The sequence below is a fragment of the Pipistrellus kuhlii genome, unplaced genomic scaffold, assembly GCF_014108245.1.
Source record: "Pipistrellus kuhlii isolate mPipKuh1 unplaced genomic scaffold, mPipKuh1.p scaffold_m20_p_12, whole genome shotgun sequence".
NCBI classification, from domain to species: domain Eukaryota; kingdom Metazoa; phylum Chordata; class Mammalia; order Chiroptera; family Vespertilionidae; genus Pipistrellus; species Pipistrellus kuhlii.
Genome location: NW_023425427.1, coordinates 4,521,857 through 4,543,690, shown reverse-complemented (window position 1 = coordinate 4,543,690; position 21,834 = coordinate 4,521,857). Strand labels below are relative to the sequence as shown.

The 21,834-nt window shown below is 39.2% G+C and overlaps 1 protein-coding gene across 4 annotated transcripts; it reads left to right on the top strand.

The window, feature by feature from the left end:
- Nucleotides 1-1,637: 1,637 nt before the first annotated feature.
- FBXW2 (F-box and WD repeat domain containing 2) lies at nt 1,638-21,488 on the top strand. 4 transcript variants are annotated; one of them, XM_036432847.2, is made up of 9 exons: nt 1,639-1,773; nt 1,880-1,988; nt 2,116-2,253; nt 6,397-6,814; nt 11,668-11,862; nt 14,203-14,336; nt 15,440-15,526; nt 16,314-16,483; nt 20,817-21,488. In XM_036432847.2, the coding sequence occupies exons 3-9, from the start codon at nt 2,188-2,190 to the stop codon at nt 21,103-21,105; spliced, it is 1,359 nt and encodes a 452-aa protein (XP_036288740.1). In that variant the 5' UTR covers nt 1,639-1,773; nt 1,880-1,988; nt 2,116-2,187; the 3' UTR covers nt 21,106-21,488. The 4 variants fall into 4 exon arrangements, with proteins under 4 accessions (XP_036288739.1, XP_036288738.1, XP_045435823.1 ...); XM_036432846.2 differs by lacking the exon at nt 2,116-2,253 and having other exon boundaries at nt 1,638-1,773; nt 6,305-6,814; XM_036432845.2 differs by having other exon boundaries at nt 1,638-1,773; nt 1,880-2,253; nt 6,305-6,814.
- The last annotated feature ends 346 nt before the right edge of the window (nt 21,489-21,834 follow it).

Sequence of the window (21,834 nt, the reverse complement as noted above, 5' to 3'; positions counted from 1 at the left end):
CCTCTGGAGCAGCTCCATCTGGAATTTCCAGTTTGAGTCATCAAACTCCTACATATTTGGATTGAGATTATTTGCTGGCAACATATAGAGATGTTTGGTTTTCTTGATTACCTTAGTACTGCCTTCTCTTTCATGGGGGTTATCTGATCGGTGTACTCATGTCTTCCTACATTTTCTTAAAATGTTGTTAATAGTGACTCTGTGTCTTAGAAGCCTGCAGAGTCATCCTGTTGCCTACTAAATCAAATGTGCTCTCTTGAGACCTAACTTTCTAGGACATCATACTTGGCTCCACCCCACACAGTCATTTTTCATTTCCCATGTTTCAAGTACTGTAGATGGATCCAGGCTATTTGGAGTCCTGCTCAACACTAACTGTATATGTGACTGTCTTACATTTATATTATGTGTTATGCCTATATCACTCAACTGAGCTGTCCAGCATAGTAGCCATAAGCCACATGGTCCCAGGACTTCGCACAGGGCCCACACTGACCATTTAATTATTTTTGTTGCTTTTGAGAGAGCAAAAAAGCAGAGAGAGAGAGAGAGAGAGAGAGAGAGAGAAAGAGAGAGAGATATTGAGATTTGTTGTTACACTTATTTAATGCATTCATTGGTTGATTCTTATGTGTGTCCTACCACGCATATTGGGATGGTGCTCTAATCAATTGAGCTACCAGCCAGGGTCAAAACTTCAATTAATTAAAATTAAATACAATTAAGATTTTATTTCCTTAGTCACATTAGGTAATTTTCAAGTGTTTGAGAGCCACCAGAGGTTACTAACTGCCCTATTGGACAGTGCAGATAGAGAATACCGTTGCTGAAAGTCCTATTGGACACTGCTGGTATAAGATGCATGTAGTGTGCGTGTGCACGCATGTGTGTGTATGTGTGTGTGCACACTCGTACATGAGATTTATGAGCCCTTACGGAGAGATAAAGATACATATGCTCTGAAGAAGGCCTATGTTAGAATATTCTTTTGACCTGGGTTTCTCTATCTCTAAAAATGGAGCTGATAATAGTAACTAGCATGTAGGGTTGTGGTGGGAATTGAAAATAACATAAAAAGTAGCTTGACACTAAAGATTGTTTCATCTCCTTAGTTCTCAAAATGATCAGATGAGGAAAATAAAACCAGAGGTTAAGTAACTAGGCTGTGAGCACAGCCAGAGAGTTTAAGAGTTGAGGTTCAAGTAATAATCTTGAGTAATCTCTTTCTTTCCCTCACCAACCTTAATTTTTTCTCCTTAGCACTTGCTAAAGTTTGCATCATGTCTTATTTATTTGTCTGTCTCTCCCACTAGGAGATATGCCTCAGAAGGTCAGGATTTTTGTGCTTTTTGTTCACTAACCCTATCCCTTGAACATAATAAACGTTTGAGACATAATAGGTGCTTAGTAGGTTGTTTGACTTTGGACATGTCTCTTAACTTCTCCTCCGTCTCCTCCACGAAGTGAGAATAACGGAAAAAGTGCCTCAGAGTTGGAGCAAGACCAGATTGGAACATAAATGCGCTGGCTATAGTCCCATATTCTGGAAATAAGCTTAGGTCCAGGCTCCACAACTGTCGAGAGAACCGTACTGCGCATGCTCCGCCGCCCTCGCCGCTCTCAGCCTGCTGCTTCCCCCTTGAGGCGGGGGCCGGAAGTGCAGCCGCGTCCGCTGGGCGCCGCGGGCGGAGGGACGCACGGAGATGACGCAAGCAGCACCGGAAGCCGCTCCCCGGTTGGGTAGCGGACGGAGAGCGGCGGCCGCGGGTCCAGGTCTGTTCTCTGTACGAGGCGGGGCCGGTCGGGGAGGGGGTTCGCAGCCGCCCGAGCTTCTGCTGACCCGCCGCGCCCCCGGCCGTTGTTGTTTTTCTCCCTGCAGGCGCCATGGCTGTGGAGCGGACCCGGCCGCTGCGAGGCTCTGGCGGCCGGAGCGCGCCTGGTCGGTGTGGGCCCCGCGCGAGGTCCCGGGCCCTGGGGCGCTCGCTCAGGTCAGTGCCGCGCGGAACACGCTCCCGGAGCCGGGGACCCGGGAGCCACGGACGGGTGGAAGGGCTCTGGAGTTGATGTTAGACTTGGGAACATGGAGCCTCGGAGTTACTGCCTCAGTTTCCTTGGCTGCGAAATGCGTTGGCAGTGACGCTCCAGGGCTGCCCTGAGGTTGAAAGATGAAGTGTGGAAAGGTGGTGTATGAAGTGCAAGCGCTGTACTAACGTGAGGGACTGCGCCGTAGGTGTGGGTATGCCATGGAAACAGGTGTGTATGTTGGGTGCTGCTTGAAATAAAGTGACAGTATTGATGCTAATGACAGTGGTTACTGGTATTTCTTGTAGGCTTACCAGTGTGTCAGGTACGGTGCTAAACGTTTCACATACAGTATACAAACATCCCTGTAGGCAGCGTTGTTCATGGTTACAAGTGGCTACAACTTGATTTTACAAGTGAGGAAACTGGGCTTTTGCAACAGGTGACGTGATTTGCCCAGGGACACCCGACAGCAAGTGGAGTGGCAGAGCCCTTATTTTTTATTCTATTTGTATTATTTCAAAGCTTTTAGATGGATAATATGTTCACGTAGTTTTCAACTTAAAAAAGAAGGGGGGGGGCCCTTACTCTTAATTCCTCAGCTCTTCAGTTTCCTCTGGAGACAACCAGTGTTACCAGCTTCTTGAATGTTGAAAAGATATTCCGTGTATGGGAAAGCCTCTGTGCTTCTTAACTGCTGACTATGCTTGGTAAGAGGAAGGTGAAGCCTCCCCCCAAAAAACAAAGGTCTTGCTTTTGCCCTTGACCAGGCCAGGTGCTGGTGGAGGAGAGGTACATGCATTCACCATGTTTTACCCAGAATGCCATCTCTCTATATAAGACCTAGAGGTAGAGATTTTTTTTTGTTTTGGGAGGGTGGGGGCAGGGCAAGATGTTGAGCCCGCTGCTTTCTGTGGGACCCTAGGAAAGTCACTCCACTTCTTGGGCCATAAATGTCCTCACTTATTAGTTAAGGGCAGTAGTACTGATACCTTACACAAGGTTGTGAAAACCAAATGAGGTAATGTCTCCCATTTAGGAGTCTTTTTATCACACCACCCATTTCAGAGCTTTGTGATTGAGGGCAGGAGGGCAAGTTTGATGTGTAGTCTTAAACGGAGGGAAAAGTGCCAGGTAGCATGAGTGTGGGTAGAGTGGAGAGAAAAATACACCTGGTGGGAAACTAGCCCCAAGTTGATAACTGCTCTTAATTATTAAAATTAAATTCCCACTAAGATATATTTTCTTCCATATATCTTAAGCCATTTTAAGAGAAACTTTGTGAGTTCAAAGGGATGTTAGTGCTCACATCCCTTTCAGTCTCAGGGTCACTAAAAACTTTTTCTGCTAGGTGTTTATAACAAAAGTGCCATTTGGGTTACGACTGAGCTCTGTGCTAAGCATGTCCCTGCCCTATTTCTGATTTTCACAACTCTCAGCGTGAGTGATAGCTGAATCAGTAAACATTTTGACTGACTTTAAAGCATCTTCATTCTGCCTTTGTATCCAGTTGTCTTTGACTGTTCCCGGGAGTGGAATCTCACTACTCTGGAGGCAGCTGTTCCATTATTAAAAAGCGCTGGTGATTTAAAAGCTCTGCCTCACACTGAATTGAAATCCCACTTCCTGAAGTTTTTCCTTTTGGGGCCTTAATGCTGCCAGTACATAGTGCATACTCCTAGAAGCTTTCTTCTAAATGTGGTCAGTTTAGCCTGTGGCCTTAAGAAAATTCCCTTCAAAGTTGGTTAATTTTTTTAGAAAAGTGAAAACTGGTGTTTTGGTTTTTTTCATGATGCAGAAATTTTTAATAAATAGAATGCCAATTCTATTTATTACAGCTATAGGGATACCAAACTAAACTGTTCTTGTCGTCTCTGGAAAAGCTCTAGAAGAAATCAGAATGGTGTTTTTAAATCATGCATTCTGCTGAGTTAATGGGATTGCTTTATTAAAATAAAGATTCTTTTTATTTTTTATGACAGTCAGAGATGAAGAACTAAAAAACAGCCACCCATAAGAGGTTCAGTAGCTTAACGGGCACTCTCTAATTGTAAGGATTTGGGGAAAATTTTCTTAGGAGTTAGGAGAATACAGAATTCTTAGAAATGGCTGTTTGTTTGTTTTTTTAAATAATGATGCTCACTGAAAATCTTGTTCCTGTCTTCTGTGGTGTCATGGGCACATGGCATGCTGTAGGATGTCTCTTAAGTAGGAATAATGGGAACCTGACCATGTTTTCTTGGGTATTATAAATTTGTCTTGTGGCCATTTAAATAACAATTCCGTTTTCATTAATGGAAGCATTTTTGTAATGAATATGTGGAAAATTTTATGAGTGTAGGTGTTAGAGGAAACTATTCCCTTTTTCACTAAAAAATTATTCTGGCAGATGTTTTGATGTATGTTTTTAATTGGCCAATATTAAGTTATTAGCTGTTGTGACATTGTATAAATGTTCATCTAAAAGGGTTGTTTTTGTCTTGCTGTGAATGCCTTTTTTTAAAGTAAAAATTTTTTTGAAGTGTTATAGATTGATTGTTAGGTTTGAGAGGCTTGTTATCTTGTTTTAAATTGATAAAACTTTTGGTGAACTGATTATTTTTTGGCAGCCAATCAAGTTCTTAAATTAATAAATCCTACCTAGCCCAAACCCTGAGACTTCAAGAGCATTATTTTAAAGTTCTAAAAAACAAAACTAGATTAAATAATTAGTTGCTTCTATTTTTTTTTTTTTTTTTTTTTTTTTTTTTTTTGCCTAATAACATTCTTGCCAACTTAATATTGGGGAAATTAATAAAAATCATTCTTACTCACCTTGCATTAACAAAGTTAAAGATGAGATCTAGCTTTTTGTATAGACATATATAGGAAGGAATTTATTTTCCTCTTCCATATTAATTTGGACATTTTAAAAATTAGTCTGATAATCTGGTAGAAAATTGATCAGATTAGAAGGAATGTTTTTTTCCTTTTTTTAATCATGGAAATGTTAAACATGTAAAAATAAAGAGAATAATAGATCTTCATCACCCAGCACTATCAACATATGGCCAATCTTGGGGAAAATGGTTTTTACTGATTTGCTTTATTTTTGTTCTTTATCCGTTAGTTTAGTCCCCATTGTTAGAAGTGATTTGACACTTTGACACGCTGTATTGCTAGATACTGCAAATTTTTTGTTCCAGTTAGCCCTGGAGCAATTTGTCATTGTCCTAAGGGGGTAGGTGGTATAATCACAAAGGCACCTCGCCCCCAGATGGCCCCCAGATCGCATTACAAGGTTGTGATGCTCCTGGTTGTAGCTGACTTCAGAGAGAGACAGCTTGATCTGGTTGGAAAATTACTGATCTTGAGAGCACTGGCTTCCAGTCTGTTCTGCTGCTGTTTTAGCTCTGTTGACTATAGGCAAATCACTTATCTCCTCTGATCTGTAACTTCCATGTCTGCAAAGTGGAGATGATACCTGGTTTTTGGTGTTTTGTAAGCATCAAAAATACTAATTTGTTCAGACTTCTAAGACACACACAACTCTGGGGCACATGGTTAAGATTTGTCACCAACTCACATGAGGCTTATAAAAAATAGACTGCGTAAGGCCAAATAAGGCTTTTGGTAACTCATGTTCTAACAGGCAGTGCCATAAAGGAAGTGGCAGAACCAGAATACCTGAGCTACCTAGCTTATTAAATCTGCTTATTTTTCTTCCCCAAACATTTATGCCTGTACATCTATTACAAAAGCCAGCAATGAGTTCTGTGGTTTTGGTTCAGGTCAAAGTGTATCTAGCATGATAACTAATGTGTCAGGTTGTTGCTCCAGACTTGCTTTCTGGTTGTCACACCATGGTGCTTATTATTGTGATTTTTAATGTCTAAATAGAATATATTAAGGGAATCATGTTGTGATGATTTTGATGAAGGAGGAGCATATTATATAAAATACATTGTTTTCATAATGAATGAATGCTTTGTAAATCTTTGTGAAAATGCATGTAGCATGTGCTAGACTTCAAAAGGAGCAAGTCACACACATCAACATAAGTTTCATTGACTTATGTTTTAGAGATCATGATTTGTTAAAGAATGTTTTCTCAAATGTATTTTCTTTTGTGTGCATGGAAAAATGTTGATACAGTGTATTAACTGTTAAGTTGTAATGTTGTAACTAAGCATAAAGTTGTAATGCCAAAATTTTTATACTAATTTTTAATACTTCATTTGTTAGTAGTCTTGCTTGAACGGTCTTTTGAGCAGAACTAATACAATATTTTGATGTGCCACAGGTAAATTTTTCCATAACCTTATGGAGAGAAAGGACTTTGAGACATGGCTTGATAACATTTCTGTTACATTTCTTTCTCTGACGGACTTGCAGAAAAATGAAACTCTGGATCACCTGATTAGTCTGAGTGGGGCAGTCCAGCTCAGGCACCTCTCTAATAACCTGGAGACTCTCCTCAAGCGGGACTTCCTCAAACTCCTGCCCTTGGAGCTCAGTTTTTATTTGTTAAAATGGCTCGATCCTCAGACTTTACTCACATGCTGCCTCGTCTCTAAACAGTGGAATAAGGTGATAAGTGCCTGTACAGAGGTGTGGCAGATTGCGTGTAGAAATTTGGGCTGGCAGATAGATGATTCTGTTCAGGACGCTTTGCACTGGAAGAAGGTTTATTTGAAGGCTATTTTGAGGATGAAGCAACTGGAGGACCATGAAGCCTTTGAAACCTCATCATTAATTGGACACAGTGCCAGAGTGTATGCACTTTATTACAAAGATGGACTTCTGTGTACAGGTAAGGAACCCTGGAACTGCTCTTTTTTTCCCTTCCCAATAGTGATTTTGGGGAAAAACCATTGAAGTTGAGTTTAGTCCAAGCAAGTAGTTAGATCTTCTTGGAAGAATTACAACCTCTCTGTTTTTTGTTTCCTTCTTTGTCTGTCCTAGTTAAGAAGGCAGATCTTTCTTGTTTTAAATTCCTGTGGTGCTAAGAAGAATTAGAAGTTAAGAGTTTGGGCATGGGAACAAATACAGTGGATATTTTAACTACCAGTAATTTCATATAACAAATATCATTAAAATTTAAGATTATGTATATCTTCCAATTATAATGGGTATGTGTTTCTACATACAATTATAGTCACTGCCCACATTTTAAGCAGTATATTTTGATAGGCATTGTAAATAATTCTTAGTGATTCAAATGACTCTCAGCAATTCTTATCAATGACCCCAATACATATTCGCTTTTTTTGTATATAACATATAGGGATACTTTGTGTTCTTTCTTCATCCAAGATAATTTCTAGTAAATGTTTGAGTATTACCTAAATTATTAAACTATTTTTCATAATGTATACTGTTCTTTTGTGTAAATATATCATCATTATGTAGCCATTTCCATTAATATGCAAACAAGTAAATGTCTTGTTTGCATATTTTCCCCTTGAATTATTTATTTGGGGCAGAAGTCTTAAGGTAGAATCATCAGATCCAGAAATATGAATGATTTTATAGCTCCTCTTAGTATCCTTTCCAGATAGGTTGAATTGATGCCATGCCTACAGCAGTCTTAAATAACCTGCTTCTCCCTCAGAGTTCTATCAGATTGAATTTTAATATTTATTTAAAAATGTTTACAGCTAAAACCAGTTTGGCTCAGGGTAGAGCGTCGGTCTTCGGACTAAAGGGTCCCAGGTTCGATTCTGGTCAAGAGCATGTACATTGGTTGCTGGCACATCCCTGGTAGGTGCTGAGCAAGAGACAGCTGGTCGATGTTTCTCTCTCATCGACGTTTCTAACTCTCTATCTCTCTCCCTTCCTCCTCTCTGTAAAATATCAATAAAATATATTTTAAAAAATGTATACATATATATATTAAAGAAGTGGAGAAAGCGAGAGAAACATCAGTGTGAGAGACACATCCATTGATTGCCTCTCACATGCACTCCCACCAGGGCTGAAGATGGAATCCAGATACATGCCCTTGACTGGGAATCAAGAGACTCTAACTATTCAACCATACTGGCCAATTTTAATATATTTTTTTATTAAAATATATTTTATTGAGTTTTTACAGAGAGGAAGAGAGAGGGATAGAGAGTTAGAAACATCGATGAGAGAGAAACATCCATCAGCTGCCTCTTGTACAACCCCTACCGGGGATGTGCCCACAACTAAGGTACATGCCCTTGACCGGAATTGAACCTGGGACCTTCCAGTCCGCAGGCCAACGCTCTATCTGCTGAGCCAAACCGGTCTTGGCCAATTTTAATATTTTTAATAGTTAAGAGAGAGATTATTTCTCATGATTGTTTTAAATTTTTATTTCTGACTCATTGAGGATACACATTTTGTTATATTACCCAAAATAGTTTGTTTTATAAAATAAACATTAAATGTAAGGCACTTCCTGGTTTTGTTTGTCATACTGAAGTTACTCCATGCTTACCCTGTTTTCCTATAAGCATGATTATTGGAACATCATTTGTTCTTTTATTCTTTAATGTATTTTCTTAGTTGTGGTGATGGCTTTTCCATGTCCTTTTTGCCTCATAATCAATGGCAGGTATTTAACAATTTTTTTAAAGCTTGAGATGCAGTGTTAACTCACTTGTACTTAGGTAAAGACTGGCAGTTGACTCATTTTCAGAACCACTTCTAGCTTTAAAAAATCTCATCAAACTTTACATTTGTGTATGTATGTTTAATCCTCACTGAGGGTATTTTTTCCATTGATTGTTAGAGAGAATGGAAGGGAGAGAGAGAGTCAGAGAGAGAAAAACATTGATTGATTGCCTCCTGCACATGCCCCGCCAGCACTGGGGATCAAGCCTGCAACCAAAATAAATAATTCAATTCTATGTACCCTTGATTGCAACTGAACTTGCGACCCTTCAGTCCATGGGCTCTCACTACTGAGCAACCAGCCAGGACTCAAACTTTACTTTTGAAGTACAATGAAAACTTCACTTACTTGAAGCAGAAGTAAATGGGACACACTCACTGAATTATTTAACTACCCAGAAAGTTAATATTTATAAAAACTGGGCCCAATCTTGCATTTTGCAGTTATTCTGTAGGTGGGTCTCTATGTTCTGTTATTTTTTTTTAAAATATATTTTATTGATTTTTTACAGAGAGGAAGGGAGAGGGGGAGAGAATTAGAAACATCCATCAGGTGCCTCCTGCACACCCGCTACTGGGGATGTGCCCGCAACCAAGGTACATGCCCTAGACCGGAATTGAACCTGGGACCCCTCAATCTGCAGGCTGACCTATCCACCGAGCCAAACCAACTAGGGCTGTTATTTTTATTCTGATTAAATTAATCAGGTTTGCATACTGAAAATCATGCTGTGTCAAAAATAATTCAAAGCATTCATTTAATTCTATTGTAGCATCATTGAAGATAAAACCCTATACCAGCAAAAAGATATGACTCGCTGAAGGCTGCACTGTCCAGTAACACTTAATGGCTAGCCACTAGCACTTAACAGCTTTTGAGGACTAAAATATGGCTAGTTCAGCCGAGACCGGTTTGGCTCAATGGATAGAGCGTCGGCTTGGGGACTGAAAGGTCCCGGGTTCGATTCCGGTCAAGGGCATGTACCTTGGTTGCGGGCATATCCCCAGTAGGGGGTGTGCAAGAGGCAGCTGGTCGATGACTCTCTCTCTCATCTATGTTTCTAGCTCTCTATCTCTCTCCCTTCCTCTCTGTACAAAATCAATAAAATATATTTTAAAAAAATAAAATAAAATATGGCTAGTTCATACTGAGATGTGAAATACTCATTTTTGGATTTCAAAGACAGGATATAACACATTTTATTTATCTTTTAGTATATTTTTTTATTGATTTCAGAGAGGGTGAGAGAAAAACATCAGTGATGAGAGAGAATCCTTGATTGGCTGCCTCCTGCACCCCCCCTACTGGGGATCAAGCCCGCAACCCGGGCATGGATCCTTGACCGGAATCCGAGCCCCTGGAACTTTCAGTCTGTAGGCTGATGCTCTATCCACTGAATCACACGGCTAGGGCTAGCATTTTCTTAATAATTTTTATATTGATTATATGTTGAAATGGTAATTTAACGTTAAATTATATTAAATTTTTGTGTTTTTACTTTTTCAATAAAAAATCAAAATTTAAAAATACATGGCTTGCATTATATTTCTATTGAATAGCACTATTCCAGAATATTGGTTCTCAACATACTGCTCATACATTAGAATCACTTGGCAAGCTTTTAAGATTATTGGACTCCTCAGATATTCTAATTTTAGAATTTCTGAAGGTAGGGCCCTGCATATGTGCTTTGATATAGCTCCCCAGATAATTCTGATGTCTTATATCCCCACTGAGAACACCAACCAAATATAGAGAGAAAACAGTCCCTAAACAGTAAAGTTTCCATTTCAGTGTATTCTCATAGGGTTTGCCTAGGTTAAAATTAATTCTTTACTTCTTTCATAGTGATAGTTATTTTTCCATTGTCTGAAACAGTGACTCTTGACCGAACATTAAAGGTAGAATTGTGGCTGGTGTTAATTTAGTCATTTGGGGTTTTTGGCAATGGGTTACTTGGTGCTTCTCTAGACTACTGTGTCCTTGTCATAGTGATGATATTTGTGTCCTCAAAATTTCCCTCGATTTTTTTTTTTTTAAATTTTTATTTCAGAGAGAAAGGGCGAGGGAGAGAGAGAGCTAGAAACATCAATGATGAGAGATAATCATTGATTGGCTGCCTCCTGCACACCCCCTACTGGGGATCAAGCCTGCAACCCGGACATGTGCCCTTAACTGGAATCGAACCCAGGACCTTCAGTCCATAGGCTGCTGCTCTATCCACCTAGCCAAACCAGCTAGGGCCCTTCGATTCTTATTACTACTTTTCTATTCTAACGGTAAAATGTGAAATATTAGTAATTAGGATTTTAAATATAATTAAAGCAAAATTCTGAATTGTCACTGTGATCAATTTAATATTGTCATCAGAGGCAGAAATAAAACTACTTTTTCTACAGAACCTTAAGAAGCTTTATAAGCTCATTGTTGGGTTGTTGTGGATGCCTGGTAATAATTTATTCTTGGTTATCTTAGAGGTTCCTTTACACATTTCAAGATGGCCCAAGAAATTAGCAGTTAAACTTCTCAGAAGTTAATCTGTGATCTGAGGCTCCTCTTTGACTTGCCATAGAGTAGAACATGTTTTAGCAACAGTTCTAATAGCGTTCTTTATTTGTTCAGGGTTGTTGGGTAATGGACAAACAAGCAAGTATACACACGCAGTCATAGGTAATGCCTATGACTTCAAACTCAAATCAGAGCTCAGGATGGTGAGACATTTTATGATATTTTATAAGTGGAAGTACCAAGGGATGCTTTAGTCTAACACTTCTCTATAATCTGGACAGTTACGGGGAAAGGACTAAACCAAAAGCTTGTATTCAGCCCCCATGTTGTTAACACCATTTTGGTGACTCTGAATAAGTCCCGTTATACTCCATGCTTTGGTTTTCTCTGCTATAAAGTGGGAATGCTAAAGGAAGTGACCCCAGAGATTCTTGTTTAAGAATACTTTGGTTTGGAAATTGCTTTTCCTTCTTCATTGTTTTCTTACTAATCACTCTGTTTTTCTCTTGAAGGGTCAGATGACTTGTCTGCAAAACTGTGGGATGTGAGCACAGGGCAGTGCGTGTATGGCATACAGACTCATACTTGTGCAGCAGTGAAGTTTGATGAGCAGAAACTTGTGACAGGCTCCTTTGACAACACTGTGGCCTGCTGGGAATGGAGTTCCGGAGCCAGGACCCAGCACTTTCGGGGGCACACAGGGGCTGGTGGGTTGCCCTTTTCCAAGGGTTTACATAGTTATTTTACTCTCATTCCGTAAAGCCAGGAGCAAGAATGTGGTAACTTTTTTGTTTTGTTTTTTTTTAACTTAACTTGCACTCTCCCCTCTCCTTTCTCAGTCATGACAATTAATCTCTTTATTCAAGTCATTATTATTTGGTATCTTTCCATGTACTATTTTAAAACTCTAGCCGAAACCGGTTTGGCTCTGCGGACTGAAAGGTCCCAGGTTCGATTCCGGTCAAGGGCATGTATTGGTTGCGGGCACATCCCCGGTAGGGGGTGTGCAGGAGGCAGCTGGTCGATGTTTCTCTCTCATCGACGTTTCTAGCTCTCTATCTCTCTCTCTTCCTCTCTGTAAAAAGTCAATAAAATATATTTTAAAAAAACCCTCTATCTATATATGCTTATTCTGTGAGGGGACAGTTTTTCTCTCCTATTTCATTTATATCCTGTTGAACAGTCAGTCCCCTTTGCCTTCATCAGGTTCCTTACCTCCAAATTGAGTAAGTCCTACACTTACTGGTATATATTCAGTCTACTTTATTTGTAGAAATAGAGCTAAAATCTTTTGGAGTGATTTCTATGATCTGTTGAATTGGACCTTGGTTGACAATAACAAGCCACAACCTAGAGATAAGGTGAAAGAAACAGAATATTTCCCAATAATTTTACAGCAGCCTTAATTTGTAGAAGCTGAATTTGATGATAGCCTAGAGACCTGAGCTGCTTCCTCTGTGCATTGTATTTTGGAATTTTGTCCAGGAATCATTGAGCTGTTTTCCAGCCTCTTGTACAGCAACTCCCTTCCTCCATGTGCACACTGCATTCATCCCTGGAAGTCACATAATGCTCTTAAGTATCACATTTTATGAATGGCCTTCCTGGACTCCCTAACAAGTCGAGTCTGCTGTAGGTTTCCTATAATCTGTATTTTTGTCATAACACTCACCATACAAGTAAGTATGATAATCTTGATTTCCTCACCAGGTCATAAGCTCCAAAAAGACAAGGATACTACCTGTCTCCTTCACCTTAAGGTCCCCAAGTTCCTTGCACCATACCTGGTATTCAGTAATTCTTTAAAGTAAACCTAGCTGTTTTATTGCTAAAAGCAAATTTTTTTTCCATTTTTGTTTTTCATTCCATACATTTTCCCCCTACTCTCTGCTACCACTTGTTTATTGTAGAAATTAGTATTTGAAGATACTGTGGCTTTTCCTAACTCCATGCCTTTGCTGTTCCCTCTACCTGCAATGTTCTCTCTTCTTTTTTTCTTCTTTTTTTAATATATATTTTATTGATTTTACACAGAGGGGAATTGAGAGGGACAGAGAGAGAGAAACGTCGATGAGAGAGAAACATCGACCAGCTGCCTCTTGCACACCCCCGACTGAGGATGTGCCTGCAACCCAGGCACATGCCCTTGACTGGAATCGAACCTAGGACCTTTCAGTCCACAGGCCGACGCTCTATCCACTGAGCCAAACCGGTCCCGGCCTCTTTCTTTTCTTAATAAACTCTACTCATCCTCAGCGCCCATCTTCAATATTGCCTCTTCCCTGACGTCCTCCCTGATACCCCTCGGCAGAGTTAGTCCTTGGTATTTCCTTAGCAAGAGGTAACTTTCCCCTCCCCTACATCCTCCACTGCTTACTTAGATTGAGGTCCTTAAAGAAAAGACCACTGTCTTTATCTTTGGGTCTCTAATATACCTTTAGAGTTTGGTAAACATTGAAAAACAAATATTTGAGCACTTGCTATATACTCAGGCACTGCTTTAGGTGCTGGAGGTATAGCTGTGAAGAAATGCAGACAGTTTTGAGAGAATGTCTTAGTCTGACCTTTGAGATCCTTGTTTGTGTTTTGTTTTCTCATTACAATGGCTTTTCTTGAGTATAGATATTGGTTTGCAGCTTATATACTTGATGTTTTGTCTAACTGCAATAAATAGTGTAAATATGACTAGGGCCACCTAGTTCTATTTCCCTGCATAAGTTAGATAAGTTTTCTGTAGTGTCAGGCAGACATTCTGGAGAAGAATTGCATCATCTCCAACACTGGTTTTGCCTCTCACTTGGAAGCTAACACAGGCATAAAAGGTGATTAGTTCAGTGACTTTTCCATTCTTAGAATAATAAACAATAACAAGAATTTTGAAATGGATATAATTTTTTTCATAAAGTTTCTAGTTGAGTGGTACCATTCTTATTGTACTCTGGTTGAGAAATTATAAAATTGGTCAACTAGGGAGAATAAACACTATTAAACTCTATTATAAAAGACTCAGACAAGCATGTTTTAACTTTGTATCTGTTATATATTAGTATTTAGTGTCGACTACAATGATGAACTTGATATCTTGGTGAGTGGCTCTGCAGACTTCACTGTGAAAGTATGGGCTTTATCTGCTGGGACATGCCTGAACACACTCACCGGGCACACGGAATGGGTTACCAAGGTAGGAAGACTTGCAAAAGAAATCTCCTTAACATCAAGTTTTGTGGGGATAGGAGACGGGAGATGGTGCATGCTGCCTTAGAAGTGGTGGGTAAGCCATAAAATGGATAAATGCAACCACCAAGCATGATGATGTACAACAGTTAAAGACCCTGTAAATATGAATGACTTATGGACATGGAAAGATGCCTACAGTATAATAGGTATGTACAGGGAGCAAATAAAACAGGTCACATACAAAAAACTATGTAGAATATGATACCATTTTCTTAATGTGTTTATGCACCAAAATGTAGAAGACATATTATTTCTTGTGGAATTGTGGGTCATTTTTTTCCTTTTAGGATAAGTGTATTTCTTTTTTTAATCAGAAAAGCCACTTTCATTTTGAAAAAGAAAATAATTGCAAGAAGTAGAATAAATAAACATGTATAGGATCTTTAGAAGAGTATTGTGATGTTTTCTAGTTTTCAATAAAAGATTGCTGTAAAGATGGAATGCAGTATTTTTTTTCTTTCAAATTTTTCCTTTATAATGCACATGCTTATGAAAACAGATGATTTATATTTATTTCTATGTCTGTGGGCTTTTTTCTGTTCCTCCCATTTTCTATAAAGCAGTGGTCAGCAAACTGTGGCTGTTTGGCCCCTTGAGTGTGGCTCTTCCACAAAATACCACATGTGGGTGTGCACATACAGTGTGATTGTGATTGAAACTTTGGCCCCTCTACCAATGGGACTTTGGCTCTCAAAAGAAATTTCAATCGTTGTACTGTTGATATTTGGCTCTGTTGACTAATGAGTTTGCTGACCACTGCTATAAAGTAACATTTTACAGTTTTTAAAACCAGTCCTAATTTTTGCTTTCAGACTAAAGCCACGATTAAATGCTGCCAACATTAGACATTTTAGATTCTGCTGATAATTTAGAGACTCTGGTTGTAATAAAACCCTTGGTGGAGGTTAACTTGGTCATAGAGTTTTAGCTCAGCTACTTTAGCATACAATATCATTTCAAACTTTTTCATATTTTAATTTTTTAAAAAAGCAATGTAGCAGTAGCATTAAAAAGATCTTTCTGTAATGTGGATATTTATATTTCTAGGTAGTTTTGCAGAAGTGCAAAGTTAAGTCTCTCTTGCACAGCCCTGGAGACTACATCCTCTTAAGTGCAGACAAATATGAGATCAAGGTAAGTTTTTTTCTATTGTCATCAAAGAAGGACTAGCCAGTATAAGAACATTAAAATTAAAATTAAATTTTAAAGTACGTAGACAGAAATGTCTTAGTCTAAGACAGGGGGATTATTAATTATCTCTATGTTATGGGCAGTTTAAAACCCTGATTTTTATTTGTTTTACGTGTGTGTGTGTGTGTGTGTGTGTGTTTTGTTTTTTATTTAGAGAGGGAGAGAGAGAACACAGTGTGAGAGAGAAACATCCACCCACTGCCTCCTGGAGATCGAGCCCAACCTGGGCATATGCCCTGACTGGGAATCGACTGGCAACCTTTTAGTACATGGAACAGTGCTCAACCAACTGACCCACACAGGCCAGGGCTAACTAATTTTTAAATGAAGAAAAGAAAATCCACAGAAAATAATCTTTAATGTATTCTGTTTTTTTATGACATGTATCTTCTACCCTCCTTAATTCTTAGGTCTGAACTATGAAAACATAAACATTTATTTGTATACTAAAAAAAATTGAAAAAAGTAATCTTAGTCCAACTTTAAATTGTTCCATGTGGTAGACATTATTATCCTCATTGTGGGTACTGAGGTTCAGAGAGATTAAGTATTTAATCCAAGGCAGCACAGCACATACATATAGAATCAGAGTTTGAACTCAACTGTAAAATCTGTTTTTCTAGTTTACTTCACTTTATATCTGACTTCAGCAGGCAAAAGCCACATTAAGGGGACAGGCTTTTCTATGGTGATGCATCTGTCATCTCTCCTGATTTTCTTTTATCCGTAGATTTGGCCAATTGGGAGAGAAATCAACTGCAAGTGCTTGAAGACGCTGTCTGTCTCTGAAGATAGAAGTATCTGCCTGCAGCCAAGACTTCATTTTGATGGCAAATACATCGTCTGTAGTTCAGCACTGGGCCTCTACCAATGGGACTTTGCCAGTTATGATATTCTCAGGTAATGTTTCCTTGGACCATTACCTTTGACAGTTCTTTGTGGTTTCTTTATTTTTTTGTTGCAGTTTAATATTAAAGAAAAGACTAAATGTTGGGTAAACCAGTCACTTGCTTTGGGGAAATCTTTACATAGTTGTAAACAGGGTTATATGCTGAAAACCTCAGACATAAAAAAATGTTTTAGAAACATAATTAGAAAGGCTTATATTCTAGAACCTAGTTTCTAATTGTTCCCCTTACTGTGAGTTACTGCCTCTTTCAGAATTAACAAGCTTTTCTGGAAAATGAGGGTCTTAGATGAAAAGATCTTTTACAACTCCTCCAGCTCTAATATTTTAATTTCTGCTTCCTAATTAGTTGAAATTTTTTATTAAAGGATTTAGTGGCCTTCTGTTGACTAGTAGAAACACAGGTATTTAGAGAAAAACAGACTTGCAGAGAAATAAATAAGAAAAGGTCCATGGACAAACAATTTCGTGAGACCACTCTTGGAGATTGGTGGTATCTGTTAGCATTTGGAGTCTAATGGAAGCCAGCACCATATGGTGATTAAGAGAACTTACTTTGGTGATAAACAAACCTTGATTTAAGATCTAGTGCCATCGCTTATGAGCTGTGTCATATTGTGTAAGTGTAAGTTTCTTAATCTCTCTGCCTTAGTTTCTTACCTGTAAAATAAAGAGTAAATGAAATGCCTATAATGATGACCTAGCACAAGACCTGGTAGGTATTCAATACTAATAGCTCTGAGAAGTCCTACATAAAGAAACCTGTTTGAATTTGTTTAACCTACTTTACCTAACATTTATAGTACTAAAGCTCCCCCCCCCCCCTTTTTTTTTTTTTGAGGAACACTTATTAACAGCACATAAGAGTTAGTGTTCCACAGCATGGTTCAGGAAATGATGGCTTGGGGAAGTAGAGAAAATTGAACATTCTCTTCATTGTTTTTATGCATGACTGTTTGAGGTCAGCTCATATGGGATCTGAGCCTATTAGCCAACAGGACTTTGATGGGCCCTGTCTCTCTACTCGTAAAGGTTGTAACAATCCCATTTATGTCTCCCTGAAGGCAGACCTACATTTCTAATCAATTAGGTTGTCAAGCTGTCTATGCTTTGAGGAATAAAAGAACAGATCCTGGAAAACTAGTCCAAGCTCTTCATCTTGAAGATGTGGAAACTGAAGAGGAGAGAGTATAGGGACCTTGCCCATTATCCCACAGCACACCCTAGTTCAGCATCCATCATTTATCCATCCATCCATCCATCCATTTATCCACAGCTGGGTCATATAGCAAGCATGTGCTTAAAATACTACAAGCCACAGAGAAGGAACTTTTGAAAGAACTTGATACTCTACAAAGAAAAAATCTAAGCAGTCATCATGGGGAAATCAGATCATTTGCAGTTTAATTTTGTTTATGTTTTGAATTAAAATTGGGGAGGAAATGATGCAAAGATAAGGTAAAAATAGAGGTATCACCATCTTTTAAATGCTTAGAGTCTCTAAAGGTTTTAATTTTATCCTTTCTCATGTATTCTTACTCTGAATATACAGTAGAGTCCAGAGTCCTGGTGAAAGTTCTTTTAGATTTTGGTATTTGGAGCCACTAGTTTTAAATAGTAAATCTACAAGATTGTTTACTTCTAGGAAGTGATAGGTTCAGATTTTCTTTGAAGGTGGCTATTTTTTCTCTTGCTTCCCCTTCCCCTCAAACACAAATAAATCAACCTCTTTTGAAATCTTAGTACAAATCTTGTGGCTTCAGTTGCCAAGACCAGGTAGGGCTACTTACTCTTAGAAGCAAACTGAAAACAGGAAAGCACAAAGGGCAGCAAATTGTTCAATTCATCTAAAATGCAGTCACTTGAACTGGGACTGCACCACAAGGATGTCCTTTTATAATTCTCAAGTTATTAAAAAGTGCTACTGTGAGCCAGACAAAACCTCTATTCTGCCCTAACTGGTTTGGCTCAGTGGATAGAGCTTCAGCCTGAAGACTCAAGGGTCCCAGGTTTAATTCCCGTCAGGGTCATGTACCTTGGTTACAGGCACATCCCCAGTAGGGGGTGCAGGAAGCAGCTGATTGATGTATCTCTCTCATAAGTGTATCTAGCTCTCTATCCCTCTCCCTTCCTCTCTCTAAAAATCAATAAAATATTAAACACACACATACACACACACACATACAAAAACACTTCTATTTTATTCTCCAGCATATTTGTGCTTCAGTCTTTGGAGTCACCTCATCTCACTTTACCAGGCTAAAGTTCTATCCCCTAGTTTTCTAAGTTGCTGATTATTTCCTGCTTTGCATTGATGTGGGACTAATAGATTTTCTTGCTGTTTTTCCTAGTTTCTTTCGGATCTCTTTTGTAGGAATTTTTATTTGTCTGTGTTCATTGCACCATTGCTCTGTTTATTAGCAGATATTTATTGAGTACCTCCCTGTGTTAGGCATTGTGATGTACCCTGGGAACTAGCAGAAATACTTACCAAACTGGAAATTACTAGCCAGCAGAATAGAAGACTGACATTAAATAGCTAATAACAGGTAGATGTTTTGATGGTTATGATAAGAGCAACATAGTATTAGGTACTTGGAGATCTCACCTAGTTTGAGGAATGAGGAAAGCTTCCTTGAGGAAGAAGTTTGGGCTGAGCTCTAAGGATGAGTATTTGCATTGACTCAGTGCCAGGGACACAGTGAGGAGCATTGTAGGCTGAGAGACCAGTCTGGTTAGAGGCCTTGAGACTGAAGGAGCCTGCCCCGTGCACTTAAGGAACTGTAAGAACGCCAATGTGGCTGAAGATGGGAGTTCAGTAGAGAGCCATAGAAGGGTTTAAAATTTAGATGAGATGCTAATAGAATTAGATTTTAGTGTGAGCTTAACTAATTGAAAGGGGCCAAGAATAGATATAGGGAGACCAATTGAAAACACTTGGCAGTTTTGCAGTTGAAAGATGATGTCTTAGCCTAGAATTGTGGCAATTCTGATAGTTAAAATCAGTAGATCTCCGTGTTTGAATTTATGGTTTCAGTAAGGAAAAGAGGTGGATGCTTGCCATGTTTCCTAGCTTGAGCAACTGGGTGAATGAGCAACCACGGATATAAAGAAGAGAAACAGGTTTGGTTAATAATAAGTTCAGTCCAGGACAGGTTGAGTGTGAGAAACAGGCCTTCTTCACTACTTAATCCCCTCCCTAATACCAAACTGAAGTCTGCTTCTTGTGTAATTCTCTTCCCTTGGGCCCTAGTTCTCTCTTCTAGAGCTTGCACTGTCTTGCCTCTCACACATCCTTTACTCCTTTAAGGTGATGATTATGTATACTTTCTCTGTCCCTGCCAATTCTCTTCCTCCCCCTCTTAGCCGATCTCCTTCAGCCATTTCTAGCTTTTCCTGGTTAGCAGGTCCTGCCGACTGGTTGACTCTTGGACATAACACTAGATGGTAGCATCCCTGTTAACCCGGCCCTTCATGGGGCCCAAACTTACTGCCCAGGGCAGAATTTGTAGATTCCTCTTGTAGCGCTTTTCCTTGGGCCTCTAAAGATAATGTCAACTTTTCTTGTCCATCTTTTACCTCACTAAAGGTATAGACAACAGAGACTTAAGGTTTTTTCTGTGCTACCCTTTTCCTAGATCTTTCCAATTTTATACCTTTGTCATTGATGTCTTGGGAACTGTGAACCTGAGAAGGTTAAGGTTATCCTTCCAACTTCCCATATTCTCTAGCAGATTCTTATGAATATATTATTAATGTTTCTGGATTACTTGGGAAACTTAATATTTTTAGTCCCTACCCTTTTAAAGAAAAACCTATGTGTTTGCTACCTGCTGAGAGTAGTGTTCAAGGATTTGATGAATAAATCTTTTCACCTAGTGGTAAGAGTTGACTCTTACATTTGAGTTCTCTCTGGTATTTGATTAGTTGTGAATCCTTAGACAGAGTATATTTATCCTGGCTGGACTTTAGTCTTTACATCTTAGAAATGAAAATGTCACATGAGAATACAAGAGATCCTTTCCATCTTGGATGGGCATTTGTGCTTTTACAACTGTTTATCAAATACTGCCTTTCTCCTTACATGCCTGTGTTATATTATTATGAATTCTTACCCACTTCCCTCCCCCCCCCCCCGCCCCGTTTTAAAATAGGCTGAACTTTTTGTCCTTGTATTTTCCTTTTTATCAAAAACTTTCATTTAACTCTCTAAACTTGCTTGAATTGTATATTGCTTTTAAATGTCTCCAGAAAAGATTGCAGTAGCATAAACAAAAGCAAAGTTAGTTACCTTCTGGTTTATGTTACTTATTCTCATCCTTGTAGAGTTATCAAGACTCCCGAGATAGCAAACTTGGCCTTGCTTGGTTTTGGAGATGTCTTTGCCCTGCTGTTTGACAACCGCTACCTATATATCATGGACTTGCGGACAGAGAGCCTGATTAGCCGCTGGCCCCTGCCAGAGTACAGGAAGTCAAAGAGAGGCTCAAGCTTCCTGGCAGGCGAAGCTTCCTGGCTGAATGGACTGGATGGGCACAATGACACGGGCTTGGTCTTTGCCACCAGCATGCCTGATCACAGTATTCACCTGGTGTTGTGGAAGGAGCACGGCTGATGCCATGAGCCACCACCGCTGACTGACTTTGGGTGCCGGGGCTGCAGGGTTTGAGTGCAACCTCTATGGCAGCCGACTGCATGAACCAAAGTTCTCACCTAACGGTATCATCACGCAGTGCACAATCATTTATCTGTTTGCCAGGGGGCCAGGGCTCTGGGTGGGGGAGGGCTCGTTTTACTGACATACATCACAGCATGCTAATGGGATACACCATTGACTTCATTTGTATTTAGTTATGTTGGTCAGAATAAGAGTATGCATTTTGGGTTCATCTTTCTTGAATATTGGTTTTAAGTAAAGAAATTTAAATGGTTCATTAATATGCTAATTGGTTGCCTATAAAAACACATTCAGTCTATTATTAAAGCTTTTTATCATTGCCTTTTTTTCTTTTGAAGTTGAAGCAACGGTGCTATGATGTTTTACAACTTTCTCACATGGAACTTAGCTTTTATAACAGTGTTATAAAGACCACCAAGTCCTGTGACATTCAAAACTCTCTACCAAATACCAGCTCTAAAGAAAATCTGTCTTCCAGTACAAATCCAAGTCTATAAATTGATTGTAATGTAGTCTAATCTCTGGTTCTTGGCAGAGTCAACGTTAGCCACAGCTGAGCTGTGAGGGAGTTCTGTCATTTCTGTTTATATCTGGAGCAAGCTGATTCTCAGTCTCCCAGGTAACTGCACAGAGGTGACATGGTGGAGTGGAAGATTGAAGATTGGC